The sequence below is a fragment of the Taurulus bubalis genome (genome assembly GCF_910589615.1).
Source record: "Taurulus bubalis genome assembly, chromosome: 4".
In the NCBI taxonomy this organism is placed as follows: Eukaryota; Metazoa; Chordata; class Actinopteri; order Perciformes; family Cottidae; genus Taurulus; species Taurulus bubalis.
Genome location: NC_136592.1, coordinates 19,665,050 through 19,686,104, shown reverse-complemented (window position 1 = coordinate 19,686,104; position 21,055 = coordinate 19,665,050). Strand labels below are relative to the sequence as shown.

The window sequence follows — 21,055 nt, the reverse complement described above, 5'->3', positions numbered from 1 at the left end:
GCAAAGTGTGAAGTTAATGGCATTATTTTGTGTGGGGCAAACGGAGCACAGTGGTTTAATAGATCTCTGATATTACCATAGTAGGAAGACAAATTGTTTTTTGTGGCCTATGGAGGTTTTCGCACAAGACTGTATTTAAAGACTGAACACCATCACACAGAGTGTTTAAACGTTCATGGAGAATGATGTCTACCGAATATTTTCTCTCTACTAAAACTACCACTGTGACTGTTATATCCTTTACTTTTTACTACTTTATTTTAAACATCGCTACTGAACATATTCTAGTTCTGGAGCTGTATTTTGGATATTGCAGACATTATTACAAGTAATTCCGTTTGCGGCTACCCCAGGGATCATTACAGTTTCATATCATCCTGTCTTATCTTGACAAGATGGACCAATAAAAGTATGTGAATGTGGTCATAACAAATCTGGATTTTTTTTTTTACACCAAACAGCACCACGAGAGAAATATTTTAACAAGTTACCTCAACCTCCTGCTGCCTAATCTAATCTAATCTAAGCAAGAAGGACCGTTACAGGAGAACATTCCTGCCGACAGCTATACGGCTTTACAACAAGTCACCGCTTGCTAGTTCCTCCGTGGATTAGTTCATCACTGTACCATATATACTTTGCATTTTGCACTTCGCACTATCTGTTTATCTAATTTACTTATTTACTTAATTAATGAATACACTCTTCAGCTGTAAATATAAATATATTTCATTCCAGTTAGTTGTATTCTATTCTATTGTATTGTGTGTACATATATATATATATATATATATATATATATATATATATATATATATATATATATATATATATATATATATATATTACTTTATTTTAATTTGTATATATCTTTCATCCCTGTTGCTTCTTTATATATTTTATCTTTTATCTTGTGTGTTTGTATTTCAAGTGTTAAGGCGCTACTGATGACGACAAAAAAATTTCCCCTTGGGGATTAATAAAGTATATATTCATTCATTCAATGATGTTACACGTTGTTGTAGTTTGGTTTCTTGGGGGGAAATCATCTCATCTACACTTACACTGCACATTGAGTTGGACCTGTGCCTCCCTTCGTTTGATGTTAAGCCCGTTGTATGGAGCAGTCTGGCACCGGTACGCCCCCATCATGTCCCGACTGACGTTCTTCAGTCTCAAGCGGCCATCAGGGGTCTCCATTATGGTCCTCCCTGATGGCATTAGCAGGTCCTTTTCTACCCGTGACCAGAGGATAGGCGGGCGTGGTTTGCCATCTACCACCAAGCACACCAGGTCAACGTTAGCTCCCTCTCGCGCATTGATCACCTGACCTCCTGGTGGAACCGACAGCACTGGAGGAGAGACTGGAGGGAAGGAGAGAAGGTGAGAAGAAAAGGAATAGAAAGAATATGTTTAAGTGTAGTATCTTACCTCCACATACATGGACACAAACATGAATAATGTGTTTGAAATTGTTTTACTTTCTTTACAATGGTACAAACTGCTGCAATAGGAAAACAATAATCATACAATTTTCATTACATTGGTCGCGTCACAAAAAAGCGAAAAGAAAATTGTTATATTGAAGCATGTAAGTATCTACTGGCTATGTGGATAAACATAGTATAATTTCAGAATGAACAATATAGAGTACAAACTAGTACAACGGAATGGAAAAGAAGGGGGATTTGTTATATAATACTAGAGGACATGACTTTAAAATTACAGATGGTGGGAACAGAAAAACTGGATAACAGAGACAGGAGGAGGAGAATAACATCGGAACATTAGAAAAGATAACTGCTAAGGAATTAAGTGCTAATAGTAGAGTTACAAAGTCCTAAAACTTGACATATTGTTTCTTAAACAATCAGCTTCTAACAAACCTCTAATCAGTATTTTTGCAACCAAATAGACTGTACATGCACATGCATATTTGTCAGAGATATAAAATTAAAAAGATTAAAAGGCAAAACCTCACCACTGTTCTGAGTGATGTTGACATCCACACGGAGCTCCAGACCCCTGCTGCCTAGGAAGTTGGCCACACAGCTGTAGGTAGCCAAGTCTCTGAACTTCATGTCCACAATCTCCAAGCTACTGGTGCCGGGTGCCATGTCGGGGTCACTGCGCAGCAAGATCAGGCTATCCGAGTTGAAGACAGGTGCACCGTTCTTGTACCAGGTGTAGTTCACCTTGTCCTGTGGGGTGGCATCAACGTGGCACGACAGCTTGAGGTCCCGACCCATCTGGATGGTCTCGCTGTCCTTGTTTGAGTCTGGTGTAATCTGGAAGGTCAGGTTGCTCATTGCTGTGTGGTTTTGGTAGGTTGAAGAATAAAGACAACATTTAAAAAGGGTTAAATAGGAGGTACAGAGTCAGATTAACTGTGGTGCAGTCTTGAAAACAGTGAATGGGGAGGGACTTTTTTCAAATACTCACAAAGAAATGCCAGAACCCCCACAACTATATTTTCTTCTCCTGATATTTAGGCCTTGTCTCTTTAATCTTTCACTTTCAGCCTGAATTAAATGTTACAAATGAAGCATCTCATGGTTTTTACTCAAATTCACTCACTCACTGTGAGTGAATTTGTTTCACAAGTTCTACACACAACCGCTGCTAACTGTTGAGTCGCTATTGTTAGTATACAGTTAGGCTATTACAATCAACAAATAACATATATACTGTACATGCATTTGTAAAATGAATGTACAAGTATACAAAAGGGGTCATCTGTTGTGCGTTTTATTGCCATTATAAAAATGTATAAACAAACCAACACATAAAAAAAAGAATTAAAAAAAAAGAAAGCATCTTGCCAAATTCTTAATACATAAATGAACCGGTAACTCATGCAGTGGTGCACTTAAACATTGATTATGTATGAGTAATGCTTGGCATTGATGAACATATGTGTCAATTAATGTCATAGCAATAAACTTTTAAAAATGTTTTATTTGTTGAATATAAATCCCATTTAATGAATGGAGGAGGCAGAAAATAGCTGATGCAAGCTTTGAATAAGTAACCTCCTCAGAAATCCAGTTTGTGGTGTGTATGGTGCTAATGTTTTTTTATGTTTGTATAATTTTGTATAATTCTGTATTTCTTACTTGTTTGTGCTATGTATGCCTCTACTGTGGAGTAGAACGTCATCCCCCAGGACAAATAATACACTATCTGTCTATCTAATATGTAACGGTAGACAAGTTTGCGACGAGTGTGAAAAGAAACCAAAGGGAAAAGTAAATTGAAGAAGAAGAGAGAGAGAGAGAGAGAGAGAGAGAGAAAGAGAGCGAGAGAGAGAGCGAGAGAGAGAGAGAGAGAGAGAGAGGCAAATTGTGAAGGATAAGAATAAGAAGGGGATAAGGAGGGGGGGAAACAAAATCAAGGACAAAGAGTAACTCTCACACTGTCACATTTAATTTTCCATTTCAAAGGCTGTGTTTCCCCAACAGATTTCCATGTTGAATACAAAACAGCTCTCTGTTTCTCCACTAACAGGAGAGACAGGCGGCAGGGAGGAGAGTAGAGCTTGGTTTAAACTCATTTCGAGCTTGTTAACAAGATGCTTGGGTGGAGCCATGTGTTTGAAGCAGTGACCATATGTTCATCATGCTCCTGCAACTATACCTGGTGAGTGTGGAGGCAATGTTGTGTGTGCATGTGATGTGGGAGTCTGTGGCTGTGCATCCATGTACATTTTCAACTTGGTTGCCTCCCTACCAGACCTCTATCTCCCTGCACTTTCATTGATCTTGCGAGAGAGAGAGAGTGTGTGTGTGTGTGTGTGTGTGTGTGTGTGTGTGTGTGTGTGTCATGTTCACCATCTTGCCACCTGTGCTCGTGTGACGATGCGTTCAAGCCCATTAAGCTGACAAGATAAACCCATCCAGCATACGTTCTCTACAGTGTTAACTAACAGAAGAGACTGTTGCTAATTGCCTGCACTCCAGTCTAACTAATTGGAGTGAATAAAGATGATTAAAGGGGCTAAAAATAGCCGGTGGCGAAGGAGATTGGAAGGCTTGTTTTAACACCAGGAAAAAGCGCAATACTTAGTCTGCCTACTCTGACAAGATTTACATCAGCTCTCTCTAATGATGGATTCACTGCAGGTGTGTCACACTCAACACAGAAACCTACAGTGCACACAAATTAATACATTTTCACACAATCACACACTACAGTCAAATAATAAAGCTAACGAGGACTGGACAGATGGCACTTTTTATTTTCAGTCAGGGAAAATATTTCAAATTTAAAGAGATGAAAAGTAAAAAATAAAAAATTTAGTTAATTCATATTTTCAAAAATACTAATATTTTTCAGGTGTGCGGTTTTGCTTGTTGAAAAACAACTCAGTTGTATACTATTCCCTCAGCTATTCCCAAAGCTATCACTTGATAGTTTCAAAGCTTGTAAATACGGAACATCGTTGCTGGATGAATGAACACATGAATCATGTCAAGTAAGGACCAAGCACCCACATACTTACTCCTGACAACAAGATTGACGTTCTTGCGTGCGGGGTTGCCCACATTGTTGACAGCCGTGCAGTTGTAGAAACCTGCATCAGCCGGGGTGACAGCACGCAGAATCAGCGTTGGCCCTCGAACTTGGGCGCTGAGGGGCAGTGGGCTGGGGTAACGTGACCACACCACAGTGGGGAGGGGAAAACCGGCTATCACCTCACAAGTTAGGAGCACATCCTGCCCGGGATCCACCACCACCGTGTCGTTCACTGACAGCCGGATCATTGGGGGAGCTGAGGGAGGAAAGAGTAGAAAAGATAACAGGGAGAGAAAATCACTTCTTGTGATTTGCAATTGTTGTACAAGATTGATAGTTTATTGACATCTAGATATTGTAAATAATGATAACACTTCTGCACCTGCAATAGGCTACATAGTTTCAAATGAAGGTAGGATTGCAGGATGGTTACAGGGTTTTGCATGTAGGTGATGACATCAAGCAAGATTCTCCGTCTCACATATCTCGAAAACCGTTCATTCAATCTACTTCATACTGGGTGGGTGTATCGATGGGGACCCAAGGATATGCAGTGTTAAAGTTAGTTCAATAATCAATATGGACAGGCAACACACACTATTATCAATAAATAATAAACAAACAAGCAATATCGCTCTGTGAAGCAGCAGGGGGCTTAAGGGCTCTGCAGGCTGTGGAGCATGTTGTCTGCAGCGAGCCTTTACAGGCTGCTGCAGCTCATTGACTAAAGTTCACCTTTTCTGCTGGATGCTTGATATACACTAGCGTTATAAACAAACTCTTGACTTCCCTGGTGTCAATGAGCGAGGAGCGGTTGTCGACAACGCTTTAAGCAGCAAATACCGGGAGCCAAGAAATCAGGTCATATCATGCATGCCCACCTAAAGCCTCGTTTATACTTTCTGCAAGAACGGTTGCGGTAAACAGACATTCTCAAAGCTCCTTAAAGTTCTCCATGTTCTCCGCCCATATGCGTCTGCTTACTTAGAAAGTGTTGGATGTGCACGGACAGGTGAAAACCTGCCACACGGAACCCCGCTAAGGGGCCGAGTGGCCATCACAGATCCGGCAAAATAAATCACGTCACGGCACTGCACAAGCTTTTTAAAAGTGAAAATGGGAGTATGTGTTCTGTAATTCTGTGAGTGTGTGCATATATCATAATGTACATAACATTATCTTAAAAGGATCAATGATTCTTTCAACTCCTTGAAGGCTCTGCTCCTCAAAAGCAAATTCTATGAATTTGTGGTTTGGCATACTGGTCTTTATATACCTCAGTAACTGTTATTCAATTTATCAGCAGGTTACTGGAAATCCATTTCCTTGGTATCAAACTCAAGCCTTGCTTTATTGGCTAAAGTAAAAATCTGGAAGAACTGGTACCTGTGGACCGGACATACACTTGTATAAATAAATCTTGAGCAGCAATTGACTCCCAAAACCTGACCTCCAACCAGATCAGCAAACAGCTGTTTGTACATTTGCATAAATATGTGCCTGAGTGTATTTGTTGTTATTTATTTTATTTATTTTTTTGTGTGTGTGTGTCTGTGAGCCATTGTGCATTATGTAACAGTGTGTGAGTTTCCAGCCCTTCGTCAGTATTCACCAATCAGTAAAACAAACTTAATTAATGTCTTGTTCCCATAATAGCATATTGCCCAAATCTTCCCCAAGCCATTGACTGACCTAACAGGAAAAATAAGGGATGACCCAAAATGCAACTGCAGTGGGGGAAATCCTGTTGCCAGACAGAGATCGATTGGACCCCAGCAGTTTCAAAATACCAAAAAAGGGCAGAGCAGCAGGAGCACACACGACAAGGTACAGTACTGAACAACTGACGAGGAGGAAGAGAATAAATGGCAGGATGAAGCAGCAGAGGGCTAAAAAAAAGAGGGACCTACAGTGAAAGTGAATGAAAATGTACACACACACACACAAACACACACCTTGATAACTAAATGGCATCCTCTCGTGTATATTATCTGCACAATTACCAAATAGTAGTAAAATGCAGAGATAATTTTGATAATAGTATACTCATAAGACAGTTTTTCAAGAGATCCACTGATAGTACAGTGCATATACATATAAGAGTATAGTGCCTAAAAAAAAAGGACATAACTTTGGTAATCTTAACACATACCAAATGTGCCAACTGATGGCTCAGTGGCGTCAATTAGGCTAAGGATGCCACAGGTTGTTCCTATCTGCGCAAGTACTTTTTCATTGGGTTTATGAAATCCACTGCTGATACTGTGTGGAAGCTTGTATCTACATCTTATCTGCCAAGTGTAAAACAGTGTGTGTTTGAGTCCCCTTGTCATAAATCCAGCAGTGTAGTGTTATTGACTCTCAGGCTTTCTCTCTCAGCAGGTAATGTCACTGGTGGTTTTGTGTGTGTGTGTGTGTGTGTGTGTAACTGTGCCAGCTGGTGAGAGATGTGCACAGCATAGGTTGTCCTGCACAACTGTGGCAAACGACTCATGGAATCCATGGAATTGTTATCAATTGGAGCAAGTGCATATAACGTATTCAGTGCTAAGCTGGTCATATAAAGCTTGTGCAATCAGCAAACAAGCTATCTTGTCGTTAAAATAAGTTAATCATTCCTCCATGCAACACATATTATAATAATAATATAACATAATTATCATCTTCTAATAAAATACATTTGTGTGCATGGACTTTATCTGTGGTTATGGAAACCACATGCTCTTGGTTCAAGGCTCTGGTTTCGCTGCCCGCTTCTTCTCTGACTCACGTACTATTCCGACTGTTCGGCTCTCCAATGTGTTTATATCTATATATATATATATATATATATATATATATATATATATATATATATATATATATATATATATATATATATATATATATATATATATGTGTGTAATAGACATCGCGTGATAGGATTTACAAATGCAATTGGTCATTGTGTTTCTTGGACCGCTGAACGATAGCCGTAAATGCTGGAAAAGCTGGTTAAAATAGAAGCGCTCCGTCAAAATTGAATAATTCTCACTTATTTATCCGTTATAAGTCCGGCGTCTGGGTAGTAGTAGTGACCTCTGGCATACAGTAACTTTAGCCTGTCTGTCCTTTGGTTTCTGAGTTATTCTGCCCCTAGTGGCCCAAAATCAGGCAGGCTAATGCAGCAGGTTCTGTTTGGTAAAAGAAGAAAACAACATGGGTATCATGAGAAGACACAAGTTGAAGGTTGATCCAATTAAATAGTTTATTATTGTTTTCTTTTTTAAACTGACTGACATTGATTAACTCAATTGCAGGGCTTTTGCAGCAAACACATGTTGTCTATTTGTTTGCTTCCACGGAATAAATGGTCTCTAGCAAGTGGCAGCGGGGAGTTGTGGTTTTGTTCATGCAAAACCACTAAATCGTTGTTTAGTGACTACTTTGTACATGTTCATTTCAGCAAATTGTGTATGCTGTCAAAAACTCTTTGTAAAATTAAATCAAATCAAAATGTATATAATTGCACTTTATATAAGAGTGTCAAACAGGGTTTCCTACATCCTAGCATTGGCAAAACCCGTGTTTCATGTGGTTAATCTAAAACTGACCACTTTATAAAGCATTCCAAATGCTCTACATCACGTAGGTGACAGTCCTGTCTGCAACATCTTGCGAATGATCTTTGCATATCTCGCCACAGGGTGTAAATGGGGTGACAGCAGGCAAACGTTGAGGCAAATGAGCTTGTGACCAAAATGTCACCTGTTTAAATCCCTCGAGTGGCTACGAAATGTTTTGATGGAGTAATATAAAAAGGTCTCCTCCTCCCCTTATCAACAGCAGTAAAAACTCCCTGGGGCGAAGCAGTCAGGTCCCAATGTACTGGAGCTGCTTCACTGGCCACAAGTTACTAATCTGTGCTGGTGCAGTTGAGATCTCTGGTGTGACTTTGTGTCTGTGCGTGTAACTCTGCCTCTCTGTGTGAGTATTTAGCAGCAAAAAAAAGAAGAAAAACAAGGTCATTGTATTCTGTTTAAAATCTGCTCAGTCAACCTGTCTCTTTAATTTATGTATGTATTCTCTATTAAGCTGCCATGTCACATGGGATGATAATGTTTGTGTTTCTATAGCGCCCTGTAAGACATCATGCAGCAGGGGATAACTGTATTGATTCACATAGGGAGGCATAATCATGCATTACTCTAAGGAAATGTTTCCTGGTTCCTTTTGGAGCCAGCAAAACACTTGGTCACTGAACTTGTTGCATACATTTATCCCAATTACTTTGTATATGAATACATTTGCTTAATATAAAACTAAAGCAGTCACAAATTATGTGTGTGGGTCCTAAAATATCTAAGTCTTGGATCAATGGTTTGAGTACCCCTGTAGTCAGCAGATAGGCCGGACGCTCAAAGGTCAATTGCTGATCCTTCATAAAAACAGGTGTGAGATCATCATAGAGGCATTTATCCATCAACACATATTTGTCTCAATTCTACCTGACCACATTTTTTAAGGTCCACAATATTTTTATTTGAGCATTTTATTGGAGTGCACTCCAGACGGGTCTTCTAAATGGCAAGATGGAGGAGAATCCAGGCTTATCGAGCTGAGAGAGAGTTAATCCTCAGTGAGAGTGAGACCGACCCCACAGAGCACAGGAAGCAATTCATTCCTCTAATAGACTTTATGCAGTACATCCTCTCATCTAATCTCTTTTTTAACAGATTGCAATCGCCGTAATGAAAGAGGTGCACGGAGGCTCAACAAACTAGTTTACCGACGGATGTTTCTAGTATTACAAGAACACACGCATGCCGTGCACACACACAGACGGGTTTGTAGACTCTGGGAGACATGGGTGACAAAAAAGTGCATGCAAAATCACACACTAATGGGACTTCTCTCAAAAGTGATGGTCCTCAAACTGACAAGACATTTCACTGGTGTAACAACTGCAATCAGCACATAAATAGCACTGTCCACTTCCATTGTATCAAATCACAACACTAAGAAAGTAAACGCCTGCGAGCCTGAAGAGCCTTTCAAGTATTCCATGAACCTCCGTGGAAACTGTTTGTACAGTTACAGTATAATGGAGTATCAGCGCAATTGGGGATATATATATATATATTACTGTGTGTTGTCAGTATTGATTATACTGGCATGTTAAGGTTGAATAGTCAAATAGTTTATCTATGCTGCTCATGTGGTTTCCCTCTGAGTGCATTGCTGCCCTGCATGAATTTAAAAGATGTGCAAGTCAGGTTTATGGACTATAAATGAGCTCTAGGTAAACGTTAATGTAAACTAGTGTTACCAATTAACAAATTGCTGAACAAATGAAAAGAACAGATACAATGCCATAGTATTGCTCACAAAAGTCTGAGAAGAAGACAAAATGAGAGAGAACACTATGCGAAGGAAGGAGGGAGGAAGTGAGGATTTGAGAATTATAGCTTCAATTTCCTGGGGATGCGTGGGTGACAGCAAGGGTGGGATCAGCCTGCGCTCTTCCCAAAGTAATGGGATTTATGTGCAGCACAGCGGTTTACAACCAGGTAACAAATGCCTCTCTCTACCGCGTTCACACTATCCAACTCCCTCTCTCGCCTTTTCCCTCTATCAGTTTTTCACTTCTGTATCTTCAATATCGGTCGCTTTACTTTCCCTTGTCTCTAAACCTGGTTCTCATTCTTTCTGCATTGTTTGTTCCCTGTATTCTCTCCATGACTTGCTGTCTAACTCACTGCCACGATTTGGAGGATTTAATGAGTTTACGAGGTAAATGCAGGTGGGTTCTTGGGGGCCAAATCAGCTGGAAATAGAAGCTTAAAGGTTTGAGGTGTATGCTGATAAGTGCTGTATGTGTGTGTTTTGTACCTGAGAACAGTGGGTGACATCTTTACGTCAGTCAAAAATATTGTGAGGCGCCATAACGAAAAGGTCTATCTTGATCCCCGGTGCCAAGAAAGAGGAAATGTTCCAGGTGTGTGTTTGGGAAATGGAGAATCGGCGGTTATTACCTCCATACAGATAAAATACTCTGAAGCAAGGTGAGAAAATAAACCCAGAGTATTTTAATGGTGACCAACCCCAATCATACCCTTAAAGTATTATATTTATCTAGGAATGATATGTTGTTTATGATCATTAGAAAATGTAGGACATTGTTCGTAACCTTTTAAGCCCTAACTTAAAAAAACAAAAACATACTCTAATACCATCACTCAAAACCAATTTCACCCTTAATCCTACCCCACCAGCAGCCAGGTGGACTCTGAGAGGTTAACTTTTAGGAAATAATTTAAAGATTCGGACCAGAATGTTGCCATTTTAAGTTCCAACACTGCAATTGATATCTTACATTTGAAGAGTGTACTGTAGGTCATGGGTGTGAGCATGAGTGTGAAGCAGAGCACTGTTGAAAGGAGGCTGCATGCTAACTTGTATAATTAAAGCAATATTTTTTGAAAATGGAAAGGTCAAACAAAGAGGGAACATAACATAAATTCTGAGATTCTTAAAGCCCTCTCCAGTAACTTCACAAAAAAATATGAGAGCAGCCTTCCAAGCAGATTGATTCAGCCATATATATATATATATAGTCCAAAGCACCAGACACACATGATCTGTTAGACATATAGCGATATACGTTTGTATCAAAATAAACAAATCAAAAGTATAAACAAAGAGGAATTATTGTACCATCTGACCACTTTAAATACATAAACCCGTTAAGATTATGTCAAAAGTGTACTTTTTTTCTTCTCCCTCTCATTTTTCTATTATTTTCCTGATTATCTCTCTCTTCCACATGAACACTCTCAGACATGGATTATGGACTCTCATAAAACTGACTGCACGGATGCAGTACATTGTCCTCTCGCAGAGGTTTTACAGTACTAAGGGTTATTGCAGATTGCCCATCGATCCTTAACTTTTCAAGGGGGAATTTATACACAACAGGATTTGCCACCTATTGATCTCACACACTTGCACGACTGTCATTTTATTGTGAAGGTATATTGTAGTAAGAGTTACAGTAATCAATTAAAGACTGAATCAACTCTCCCATCGTTTAGATTTACAGTCCGCACAGAGGTTGGTAACAGCAGTGTGTACGTGTGTTTCTTTCTTCCGTCCAACACATGCAACAACATGTGGAGCTGAAAAGTGACGCCAATGAGGTAGTGCCTTGAACTTGCATTCTTTCTAATAGCCAGCATCTCCTCTGGTAGCAAAAATAAGTTGGATTGTGTAGAAGTCTATGACAAATGTACATAAACTTACATTTTGTTTATTATCTTAGTACACATTGTAAACATTGAACACACATTCATAACCTCAATTACTAGTTTCAAGTCTTGAAACATGGTGTTCATTTAGTAAATTATGATCCCATTGAGGGTAAAATGTACGATAAAGCAGGGTATGCTTTAGGGCTGGTGATTAGCAGGTCACTACCATGGTGTTATCCTGTCTGTAAATTGTCTGCGTTTTTTGTAAAAAAAAAAATTGCATCACTATTTCTTTTCTGTGATTGGGCATTTTGTCAAACAGTACAGGATGACTATTCCACTGCAGTGACTATACTTAAACATGTATTTCCCAGACACCTGACTTCTTTATAATTTTGCTATTATTATACATAGACCTCCACAGGTGCTCATTACTAGAAAACATGTCAGGTCAGATTAATAATTTACCTTATGGTGGAAATTGGTAAAATAAATGATTGCCATCTTCTTTCTATTTGTTCTGTTCTACAATTGTTTCACATTAGCTACTTTTAAAAATTGCAGGCCATATGCGGTGGTGGTAGTCAGTGTGAAAGCGGGAAAATTAATCATGTGCTTGGTGGCTGATGTTCTTTAAGAACTTTTAAATATGCTGTAGTAGTTTGTGCCATTGCAACTGATTGGTTAAGTTGTGACTTTTCTTTACTTCTCTCTATTTATTTTAAACAAACAATATGTGACAAAATAAAAAATTCACATTCAGTTATGGTGAAAATCAATCTAATACAATCTACTGTCTTGCTCCATCCCTCCACATGTCCAGGCCTTGTTCCATTACCCCCTTCACCCCTTTTCTACATCACTTTAAATAACATGACGAGCACCGGTGCATTGCCCCTGTGTTCTTTTTATGAGAGGCAAGGGAAGAGGATTTACCCGCTGTCAGCAGTTGCTGGAGGGCAGAAGCCCCGTACTCAAATCCCAGGCTGGGATTATGATATAAAAATCAATCAATCCCCTTGTCCCAGCGCAGTGAATCAGCGGTGATGGCTTGACCTAGTTGGATAAATCTAATCTAAGCAGTGACTGACGCCACAAGGACAAAAAGGAGCTCAGCGGGGAATAACAAAATACGCTCATTAGATAAATATTATAGAGGATAAAAAACAAAACCGCAAGTCGCTGTTTGTTTTCCTCTTTTACAATCTCTCTTTGTCATATGCCCTTCTGTCTGTCTATCTCTCTCCAACTCTTTGCCCTCTGTGTATCTATTTTATTATCTCTGCTCTCTATTTGTAATTTTTTCTGTCCTGTGTTTCCCCCTTTGTCTCTCTTGTTGTTTCAGTTATTTTGGAGATCCAAATTGAAATTTTCTGAGATAATATTAATATGTTTATTGTCATTTGTCTTCTGTAGGTGGAGCAATTATAAACTGGACAACTTTTGCCTATTTTTCATTTTAGTGCGTTTATTGTAATGATAACATTCTATGTGAGGTCTCGGGCAATGGGTGTAAGGTTGTGGAAACATCTTAATGAAGTTGGGAGGGACTTATTTGGGGATTTATTTTAAGAAATGTGTCTCAGACGTGCACATTCCTTATCATAGACTCAAAACGATAGCAAAAAACTGTTTAACCAATACATTGTATTTTCCAGAAATGCAGCCACTCACACACACACACACGCACACGCACGCACACAAACACTAAGCAGTGTGTTTTCTGTCACTCTGTGAGACTGTGAGGCCCAGACAGATTGGCTGTTTTGTCAGGCTTTTGCCACCTTATGCCAGCACCAGGCAGATATTTATTGTTATGTTGGCTACACATTGATATGAGGGCTAATTAACCAACAATCTGCAAGGGATAGCACCACTGACTGCCCAATTCTTATACCTTTTGAGTAGTATTTAAAACAAATATTTGTACAATCAAAAGCTATTCATGTGTTCAACTAAATCAGAACCATGACACAGTAAATCTGCCTTAATCTTTATTCAGACTTAACGTCCGAAAATGTATTAAAATCTTGATTATTGAAACATTATATATTTAATTATGTCACAATTTTTGTATGTGATTGTTTGAGATCTTTTATTTTGTTTTTGTTCTGTAGCAGCCTTTTTGACCAGGTTGTCATTGTGAATGAGAAATGGTTCTCAAATGACTTATCTGGTTAAATAAGGTAAAATAAATTAAAATAATTGTTTCATTTTGGTCACTCTGTTTTCTCTTTTATTATAATCCATAATTTATCATCTCTGGTCCTATGTGTTGTCTACTATAATGGATGGCATGTCTCACTCACCGGAGGCTGATTCATTAATATCACTCTGTTTTTCCGGAGCATTTCAGCAAGCCACGTCCATCTGTCATTTTCTGTCTGATTCACTCTCAGTCCTTCATTTCCTCCTTTTTCTCCAACTCTTTTCTCACACACAGTCTTAAACAGAGACTCTGTTTTCTTACCTCTTAACTTCATCATAGAGTTTTAAAAAAAAATCTTTCCCACCTTAAGCTCACTTTAGGAGACTCCTGGGAACATTTATCTCTTATCTGAAAGAGGCCTTATTGCTCAATTGATAAACTCTCCTTCAGAGCAAAGTCTGTAAACAAAAAGTAAAAAATCATGGAGACTAGTGGCCATCATAAAAACGTAGCAAAAAGACACCTTCTTCTCTTTACTCTTCATTGTGAAACATTTTCTTTCAACCATATTTAATTAAAGCAACATTCATATTCGATACAGATGAGAGGTACGATTAATAAATTATGGTTTTACAGATCTATTGCCGGACATCTTTGCCGTTTCTTTTTCAGACCTTCTGAAAAAAAAAAATATCTACTCATTTGCCTTTTTTCTGCATCACATTCAGCTATTATTCCCAACACGAGAACTGAACAGCACAGAGCATCAACTATCTTCTAAACAGGTGTGGTTTACTGTCTTGCTCAAGAGCAATTTGATACTTTTTCTAACAGACACAATTATTTGATTTCTTGCAGACAGCTATCATACATAGACAACGTGTTGATTTAAAATGTAAAATTATTGCATTAAGAGAGTATCAATCTTTCATTTTTTTCAAGTTTGGAGATTTTAGGAGTATGTTTTGGTCAAAAGGCTGCTTTTCTAACACTTTCAGTTGAAGAAAACACTACAACTTTGCTATATCCACATTTTCAGTGCATATCTATTCAGGCCCTCTGACTGGATTAAGATAAGAAGCCTTGAACAGTCTTCAAATATATCTTCAAATGGCTCTTGAGCATGTGGGATGCATTTGAACAATTTGACAACAAAATGCATCTGAATGAAAACAGGAAAGTGATCCTCAAGGCACTCCAAAATAGAAGGAACTATTAAATAGCCTTTATTATAGTGGTTGAATCATCAAAAGAGCCAAAACGTCTCAGCCACTAGGCCTTTGTCAGGGCATTTAACAAATATACAATGAAGTTCAATTAAATGCCCTGACAAAATCCGAGAGACATGTTGGCTCTTTTCATGATAAGGCCACTATAATAAAGGCTATTTAATAGTTCTTTCTTCATTTGTTAAAATATTGTGGCATCCCTGCTTTGCTTTCCTGTTTATCCTGAGTTTTCCCCCCACGTTTTTCAAGAGCCCCCAACACATTTTGATTTACGGTTGAATACATAGAGCAACCAGTACTTAACCTATATAAAACAGTATACCAAATTGTATGCAAGATTTGCCAAAAGACTGTCTGACATTTAGAAAACAAGGTCAGAAAAAAGGGAGAGAAGAAGATAAAATAAACACAACAGAAAAAGAAAGGGGATTTTCCTTTGTTCTGTATCAGTGTGACAAACATGACAGGGTTGTCAACGTCAACAATGTTGTCGTAAGTAACAGAGTTGCCGAGCGGTGGCGTGGAGATGGACAGAGCAGTGTAGAGTGAATTGGAGATAACAGGGAGGGTGACAACTGAATTACAGCTGACGGCCCTGAGATGAGCTCTCAGCAACAGAGCAACAAGACAGATGGGCAATATGGCACATTGGGAGGCAGGCGACGAGGTAGAGGGACTCGAAAAATGTGAGAGCCAAAGGGTAAAACTCAGGGGAGAGAGAGATAGAGAGAGATTAAAGTACGTAGGAAAATGAGAGGGCGAAAGGAGAATACTTTACACATAAAGATGGGGGACATTGTAACAATGAGAGTGAGAGAAACAGACAGCAAAAGAGACAACGAGCAGCCAGTGCAAAAATCAAAGCATGAAATTGAAAGCGGAGGAGAACATCTTTGTGAAGGCATGTACAAGGCACGGACGTTAATTTGTCTTCAAAGTGTTTTCCAAAGAAACAATAAAAAAACTTACATGTGGCATTTGTGAGCCTGAAGGTGACCGACTTGTCCTCGATGTTGCACACATTGCGGACAGACACCTGGCACGCGTAATCGGCAAAGTCCTTGGGTCTGAGGTTTTTCAGCTTCAGCACCTTGGTCTCACCCTAGATGGGATGAAGCAAACACACAAAACAACAACACGTATATAAACATGGAGCTAAAGATAAATTGAATATTACCACATTTATATTATAACACACAACATTACATCAATGAGAAAGCTCAGGTTTTCTAAACTGGGCTATAATCTTGTGTAAAAGTCACTTAAATTTTTGATGAGCCGCACTGTAATAAACAGGGTCAAAGACACACTTAGATAAACACACACACACACACACACACACACACACACACACACACACACACACACACACACACACTGTGTTTCTATGACATGCCCTGATTATCAACTGAAGCGTCTCAAATCTACATACAGAGTAATATGAAGGATGAACTTCTAACGGCTTTCACAAGGGACCACTAGGGAAATGAAAATGATCTGATTGTCAGTGCAAAAATAAAAAATAAAACCATCCATCCACTCCCCGACCATTCTTAAAACAATATCACTCACTGCTCCAGTAGATCTCTTTGTACCACTCATGTAGACACACACACACACACACACACACACACACACACACACACACACACACACACACACACACACACACACACTCACTTGGACACACAGAAGCAATCACACATCTCTTTTAACATCACTGATCATTTTTCAGATCAAGAAGCTGTGTGGGATACTGTATAACTGTCTCTCTGCTCCAGTGGGTGATGGGCCAACATTGTCTGAGGCAGCCCCGGGAACAGCTCTGCTGGCTGGCTAATTGAACTAGAGGGGCACTGCTTTGTGGCAGACTGATGCTTTGATAAGTGGAGAAAAAGGCAGCAGTTGTGCTAACGATTGATACAGATTAGCCCTTTTTGTATTTTCAAGCATTACGTTTCACTTTTAACATCACAACAGAAAAGGTTTTTAGGATGAGTACTATGTGTTTGGATGGACATAGCATAATATCAAATAGCGAGTTTGGCTGAGGTTGATAGACTTGCACAATCGAATAAATATCAGTGCTAATGTTACCCTAACTCTGACTTAGCATCTACACAGTGGTGAAGCACTACACAGACGATGGATGTGTCTACTGAACAGGCCTTTTTCTAAAAGTTAACTGGTCACAAGCCAACCACAGTGTGTGTACACCATTAATGTTAGAAAGTTGGAGGAAGAGAGAGATTTAGGGAGAATGACCTGAGGGCTGAGAGGAGAGCGGAAAGCAGGACGTGAAGTTAAACCCGGCCGTGTGTCTCTGCACTGTGTCCGCATGTACCTGAGTGTAAAGCGGTTCGTAGATGTCCACTCCGTTGTCCTTGCTCTGTTCAATGAGCATGCTCCCACGTTTCCAGATGAATCGGGCGGGAGGGTTGGAATTGACGGTGCAGCGCAGGAACACCGTCTTCTCCTGGTAGTAACTGCCACGCACATCGCTGATGGTCTGGTGCACCGTCAGAACAGGTATGTCAAGGTCTGCGAAACACAGCAAAGGAGCAAAAGATAAAGTCGTGAGGAGTCATGCATTGTTACAAGGGCTACAGATTATTGGTTATTTCACACCAGAAGCGTGTTCATTAAGGCCTTTTTGTGCCACACAGAAAAATCAAAAGCAACCTGGTTCGTTATATGAAATCACAAGTTCTTCAGCGTTTGCACAGTTAAAATAACCTTCAGCTTTTATGCTGCTGTCGCCTTTGCTGTGCAAAACATTGACCATTTTTTGTGAGGCAGGGATGAGATTGGGTAACTGGGACACTACTGTAAATAAGGGCAAACAAGTTATGTTTGTTGGCTGAATTGTCCACCCACACTGACCAAAAAGCATCCAAACAGTTGCCTATTGATCATGGCTTCTAACGAGCACGAATGCCTAAACAATCTGTGTTTTGCCATTTCCCTCTCCGGCTGTGACGCTCTCACACATTATTTGTATATATATTTATTTTGCCATTTTTATCTCTTTCTCCCCACTTGCCTCGTTTCCCTGTGCATTTCCTTCATGGGAGTGTCATCTCCCTTTTCCTCCAGTGAATAGGATTTCAGCTGCTGTCACAAGCATGTAGGCTGCTCTCCCCTGGTTTCTGCCATCTCTCCAAAAGTCACTGCCACTTTCACTCCTCATCACTATCCCTCCCTCTCTATCCCCTCCTCCTCGCTCCTTGCCTCTATCTCTTACAGGGCAGAGTTTGTGTGTGTGTGTGTGTGTGTGTGTGTGTGTGTGTGTGTGTGTGTGTGTGTGTGTGTGTGTGTGTGTGTGTGTGTGTGTGTGTGTAATCCTGATTCTTTGCAGCCCAATTGGAATGTTGCGGACTTCAAACATCATGGAAACAATTTCTGCCAACAGCAGGGTAGCCTTTTCCCCACTTTTCCTGCCTTTCTATTTTACCGCTCTCCTTCCCATGTTTCTCTTCTCTGCCCCTGTCCTTTACTTCCTTTCTCCTGTGTCAACCATGCTGCACCCTATCAAGAAGGTATGATGCAAGCTATAGAAAAGAGGTGAGCTGGTAGTACAGCTATTATGTCCAGCCGGGTCCCACGTGATCCAGGAAGGAGGGAAGTATTTGTCTTTAACACATATTTGGTTGCGACGTTTGAGAGGTTTGTGTGGATAAGAATGCTTGATTTTTTAGTTCCGTTGAAAAGGGCACAGCTGTCAAACGAGGGCTGTGTAACATACACAGGCACATGCATACACACACACACACACATTCACATCTGGACCTCCATGTAAGTGTGTGTGTGTGAAGCCTCAGCACAGCATCAGAGCATTGTGGTAGAAGGTGAAAGCTCCGGGTAAAAAAACTTGAACTCGTTCAGGTGATTTTTGTGACTTCAGCTTTCTTTCTCTAATAAAAGGTGAGTCACAAGGGCATGGCAAGACTGTCACATTCTTGCATGCCTTAAAGCTAGGTACAATGTGCAGAAACGTTGCCTAAATGTGACGGGAACGAAGCGTGAGCCAGAATGGGTACGACACTGAAGCTATCATGTGAACATTTGCGTCTACAGATGTTTTTATCAAATCATCTTCACAATAGTTTAACAAAAAAAAATCAAAGCTGCACAATTTTCTGAAGGGCTTTCACGTTATATTTGTTATGTATTCTTTGCATTTGAGTATTCTGACTGTGTTTGCTGCGATACCTGAGCTCAGAACTAAGCAATATATGATGTATATGCAATTTCAAACATATTAGACCTTCAATGACCTGCATCAGAAACTGATGGTTTTAGAATTCCATTACAATGTTAGATATTAAATGTGGCTAACATTTTACATCTTTACCTTTTAAAAGAAGTTGTAAAATAGAACAAAATGCATGCTACAGTCATTATTCAGTATTTCAGCATTTGAAAAACATCAAATTTGAGCTTTCTATACTGCGTCTGACCTGGCTAAGCTGCTTACTCTAATGCACTGAAGCATTTGTGCGCCTCTGTTATTAGATATTTTCTCAGTGATTCATTGCTCTGCTTTGTGAAGTGCTCACCTGCTTCCATTCCTTTCATCTCCCCGTGGACACCCTCATATATAAGACTACAAACCACAGAATGAGACAAAGGACCCAGCAGGAAACTTAACGCTGAGCAACCACCAGCCTCTATAAAAGCCAGCTCTGCGAGCAACAGGCCATCAAATCTGGGCAGCTGTCAAAGATATCTGCCTCTTGATATCGACCACGTGTTCACATGTGTGAAAGAGATCTGGCAAAAGAGCAAGCACCTTGCTTCAATTTGTGAATATGTGCGTGTTTGTTTGTGAGTATTTGTCCAAGACATAAACAGGATTTCTGTCTGATTTTCACAGATCATTTGCAGCGCATGGGGAATCATAGCTGACTAATGCCCCGATAGGATGTGTGTGTGTGTGTGTGTGTCAGAGTGAGCGAGAGTGACTGTCTGCTGTCATTCTGTCTGTTTCCTGACACTACGAATGTGAAGAATGTGGAGAAAGGGGAAAAGTGACAGATTGACACAGACAGAAGCGGATACAGACAAGTAGATTTCCAAGCACATCACTTAACTTTAAATGGACAAACACCTTTGTGTCCCTCAGTCCACATTGTGTAATCATAAACGGCAAAAATAGTGTATTATTAGCAAACATTGAAAAACATAATTTATTCATACTGTTAGTATCAACTCAATTCATACAGTATATGTGCAGTGCAGAAACTAAACTAATATTAAAAGATTCCCATTGGAACACACACACACACACACATTCACAAATTCCTCCTGCTGCCGTGATATTAAAATGGTCAAGGATAAAACGAAGACGAGCCCTCGACAGCCTTATTTTCACATGACAATTGTGTTGTTTCACAATCCGAGCTCCCAGGGTAAGTCTAACTTTACTCAGGTTGGGCCCTTAAGTAAATAGAGACGCAAGATGAAACTGCAAGTGTACAGAAACAGAATATGAAACTTTAATGAAGCTTCTGATTTCCCCAATGTTCTGCCTTTGCAAACAGCTTAGATCAGTTGCACTATGCTGCTTTTGTCTGCCCCAGCTTTTAATGTACTGCACATCCAAGCGTCCAAATATCAGGCTGCAATGAGGGTCTGGCATTGTTTTCCACATAGACACCACACAGTGGAGCTGACACAAAGACATGTTAGTTCCTTTGGAGTGTGGCCCTTAGCTTCGACGAATACATGTGGAGAGAGCACAAAATCAAATGTATTTTATAAAGGGAATACTGTGTGATTAGAAGTGACCTCAGCCCTCTTCAACCCAATGATAGCTACTAGGAATATATGATCATTTCTTATTCATGTTTGTCCTCCCAGACACGCCATTACATGTTTGCTCTGCTTTATATCATCGTTTTAAAATCTGTTGATTTGGGGTATTCAGGGGG

General features: G+C 39.8%; 1 protein-coding gene across 1 annotated transcript in view; it reads right to left on the bottom strand.

The window, feature by feature from the left end:
- Positions 1-21,055, bottom strand: part of mdga1 (MAM domain containing glycosylphosphatidylinositol anchor 1) — a 155,449-nt gene that overhangs the window by 42,073 nt on the left and 92,321 nt on the right. Inside the window, exons 4-8 of the mRNA XM_079217279.1 lie at positions 17,467-17,663; positions 16,092-16,224; positions 4,502-4,771; positions 1,982-2,311; positions 1,065-1,364 (exon numbers count right to left, since the gene is read on the bottom strand). Of these exons, the coding sequence (XP_079073405.1) occupies positions 1,065-1,364; positions 1,982-2,311; positions 4,502-4,771; positions 16,092-16,224; positions 17,467-17,663 (1,230 nt within the window). The remainder of the gene's footprint in view (positions 1-1,064; positions 1,365-1,981; positions 2,312-4,501; positions 4,772-16,091; positions 16,225-17,466; positions 17,664-21,055) is intronic.